This window comes from Pteropus alecto, unplaced genomic scaffold (assembly GCF_000325575.1).
Source record: "Pteropus alecto unplaced genomic scaffold, ASM32557v1 scaffold164, whole genome shotgun sequence".
NCBI classification, from domain to species: domain Eukaryota; kingdom Metazoa; phylum Chordata; class Mammalia; order Chiroptera; family Pteropodidae; genus Pteropus; species Pteropus alecto.
The window spans coordinates 15,101,791-15,105,441 of record NW_006439568.1 but is presented as its reverse complement, the minus strand read 5'-3'; the positions used below and the strand labels follow the sequence as shown (position 1 = coordinate 15,105,441).

The 3,651-nt window shown below is 39.5% G+C and overlaps 1 protein-coding gene across 1 annotated transcript in view; it reads left to right on the top strand.

Annotated features, from left to right (window-relative positions):
* The first annotated feature begins 715 nt into the window (after positions 1-715).
* The window catches only part of TRHR (thyrotropin releasing hormone receptor), a 37,720-nt gene continuing 34,784 nt past the window's right edge, over positions 716-3,651 (top strand). Inside the window, exon 1 of the mRNA XM_006916609.2 lies at positions 716-1,562. Coding sequence (XP_006916671.1) covers positions 774-1,562 — 789 coding nt within the window. The 5' untranslated portion in view covers positions 716-773. The remainder of the gene's footprint in view (positions 1,563-3,651) is intronic.

Genomic DNA, 3,651 nt, shown 5'->3' with positions numbered 1-3,651 from the left:
AGGAACTGCAGTTCTGAAGACTGAGCACTGCTAAGTGGTCTCCCTGTCAAACAAAGTAGACAAGCTTTTCTGCAGGATTGGAAACTTGGACATATTACTGCTTTATTCACCCAGAGAAGCAGGCTGTGAGTGCTACAGAAGAAAAGGTAAGAGAAGAGATTGTTCTCTATTGGGTAGGTAGGGCAGAGCCCCTGGAATGTAGCTCAAAGGCTTGCTATTTTGTAGAAAAGGGATTTCACCCTCTGAGAGCAAAGGAGGCAAGTGCTGATATCCTGCCCTGCTTGATTGCGGAGTCTCTTGGCTTTCCCATCCCCGGTACCTTTGCCTTATTTATACTTTTCCCAAGCACCTGAGAGGCTTCTTTGGTATTAATTTTTAGTTAGCAGATATTGTTTAGTTTTTTCCATTGGGCACTCTTTCAAAACAGGGAGCTTTTTCTCTTCCTTGTTTCTTTAGCATTGTTCTCCATTAAGAGGAAACTGGTCCCTCTTACTATAAGCTGATCAAAACAGTTACTCCATCCTACACTAGAGTTGCAAAAGAGAGAGTTTTCAGAAGTCTGCACGAGCCCTGTTCTTCCAGGAAAATGGGAGATGATAGGAGAGAAAGTAAGAGTTACCTGGCAGTAACTGTGGCTCGATCTGAAATGGTGACGCTGTGAATGAATATGGACTCTAACTCTTCACAGGACGAGAGAAGCACGGTGGTAAAGGCAGGGCTCTGGAAAGAAGATGTTTTGAGAAGTGTTCCACAGAAGCTTCCAGCCATTAAAGATGGAAAACGAGACAGTAAGTGAACTGAACCAGACACAGCTTCAGCCGCGGGCAGTGGTGGCCCTGGAATATCAAGTGGTCACCATCTTCCTTGTGCTCGTTATTTGTGGTCTGGGCATCGTGGGCAACGTCATGGTGGTCCTGGTGGTCATGAGAGCCAAGCACATGAGGACCCCCACGAACTGCTACCTGGTGAGTCTGGCGGTAGCTGATCTCACGGTCCTGGTGGCCGCGGGCCTACCCAACGTAACCGACAGCATCTACGGTTCCTGGGTCTATGGCTATGCTGGCTGCCTCTGCATTACTTACCTGCAGTACTTGGGCATCAATGCGTCCTCTTGTTCAATCACGGCCTTTACCATTGAGAGGTATATTGCTATCTGTCACCCCATCAAAGCTCAGTTTCTCTGCACGTTTTCCAGAGCTAAAAAAATCATCATCTTTGTCTGGGCTTTCACATCCATTTACTGTATGCTCTGGTTCTTCTTGCTGGACCTCAATGTTAGCACCTACAAAGATGCTATCGTGGTATCCTGTGGCTACAAAATCTCCAGAAATTACTACTCGCCTATTTACCTAATGGACTTTGCTGTCTTTTACGTTGTGCCGATGATTCTGGCCACTGTCCTCTATGGATTCATAGCTCGGATCCTCTTCCTAAACTCCATTCCTTCAGATCCTAAAGAAAACTCTAAGATGTGGAAAAATGACTCAACTCATCAGAATAAGAATTTGAATTCAAAGACCTCTAATAGATGTTTCAACAGTACAGTATCTTCAAGGAAGCAGGTAAGCAAATCTGAACATCCAGGTCCATGGAGGAGATATGGGATAGAGTTCCTTATGGGATGGGACCAACTTTGCCCTACTTAGCTGATGGCAAAACCAAAACACAGTCATGCAAACACATCACAATGTGAGCTTCTCCTTTACATATTAAATCTATCTCTAAAGCAACAGAAGATCTAAAAATAGATGGGGAGATCTTGATAAGCACATCAGCAGGGTACCAGTTCAGGCTCTATTAAAATATAAGGAAATATAAACAGGAACTCTAGAAATCCACCTTGAAAATGTTTGTGCCTCTCTGGGAAATGTTATCAAAATATTTAGACCATTTCTGGCTTCTGTAGGGAGCAGCTGGATATCTCTAGGGATTCTATTACACCACAAAGATTTGACAGGATAGTTTGAGAAAAGATGAGTTGAAGAAATAATGAAACTTTCCTTACTATTCTATAATTGCTCGCCGCTGAGACACATAACTGAGAGGGGTTCCTGAACTTGTATTCTTAGTCTTGGGGGGGAAAGATTCTATGACCCTCTCCTCCAACTCCCTACAAAGTTCTCCAGCATGCAGAAGCCGAAAATGCACCTTGCTCAGGAAATGCTCTAATAAAAGGGCTAACACGAAGCTCAACTTGTTACAAAAAACGATTGAATTTTTTAAATGTCTGTTTTCCCTTCTAAGCATAACTAAAGACCTTTTTGTGCTTTCAAATCACCCGAATTCCCATGGGGTTTCAGTTGAATTGTGGTTTTACTAGTAAATGAAGTACAACTTTGTTATAGAAGATACATGGTTTATAAGACAGCATAAAAATAAAATACTTTTATATCTTATACACATTTATCTACATTTATGCAATTGTTCTAAGTTACTTATGAGCTTAGCTTCCAGTTCTTTTTCTTTCTTTTCTAAACAGAATAAACACATGGTAAACATTTATCTTCATAGCTGAAAAAGAAAACTTGAAATCAGCAATACTGGCTCTTTCATATGGGTTGATTTTGTGCGTGTATGCGTGTGTGTGTGTGTGTGTGTGTGTGTGTGTGTGTGTGTGTAGAGATTACAATTCTTCCTGTGTGATAGATGGAAGCAGAGTATACCTTTTAAAGTATGCATATGGATCGTTCATGCCATCACTTCCTAAACTCTAGATTAACTGACATATGAAAATAATTGGACATTGGGCACAAGTGAAATAAACTACTAATAAATGAATTGTCTTAGATATGTGAAATGAATAATGAACTGTAACTGAAAAGAAATATTTATAGCATTTTAAATGGTATTGTGGTACTTGATTTATATAACATTTATTATAAAAGATACCTAGATAACAGAAAGGGAAGAACTGAACAAATATTGCCAGCTCTTAGATTTCTATTTCTTTGAGTCTAACGGTGCTACCTAATACAAGGCATATTTGGCCATCTATTACCCAAAACTTGATTAAGGGAAATTTAGAGAGAACTGTTGACCATCGGCCAAGACAAACATTAACAAATACAATAAGAGAGTAAAGAATATGTACATCTCAATTAGAGACCAAACCTGGGTTGATGTTTGCAGTAAAGAATGTCAGTGAGTAAATTCATTCATTTGACTCCAATTTATATTCTTATCATAAATTCTAAAATATTGTTTATCTGGTCTAATGTTCTTCCTTTCAATTATAGTCATTAGTACCTATCAGCATTAATAATGCACTTTAAATTGCTAATCGTGTTACATGCTCACACTCTTCTTTCAAAGCTGTTACAGATAGGCTATCTTTATAGAGGCTGTGTGGTAGAAGAAAAAGCCAAAAAGCTAAGGAGAAAAAAAAAAAACCCTTGACAATGGCTGTTGCTTATAACCTTCTTCCTTAAATGTCTATGCAATAGACCACTGCATGTGGTCAGCAGACAGCCTGAGTGGTGTCCAGGCCAAATAGACAACCCAGGAAATTGTCAATTAAATTCATGTCTTTCTTGGCATGTACTATTTTATGCTATGTTATAACATTTCAATCAATAACCTCTTCAATACTTTGCCTGTTAAGATCCTAACTAAATTCAATTGCTTAAGTCTAAAAAGCTGGCTTCTCTTTCA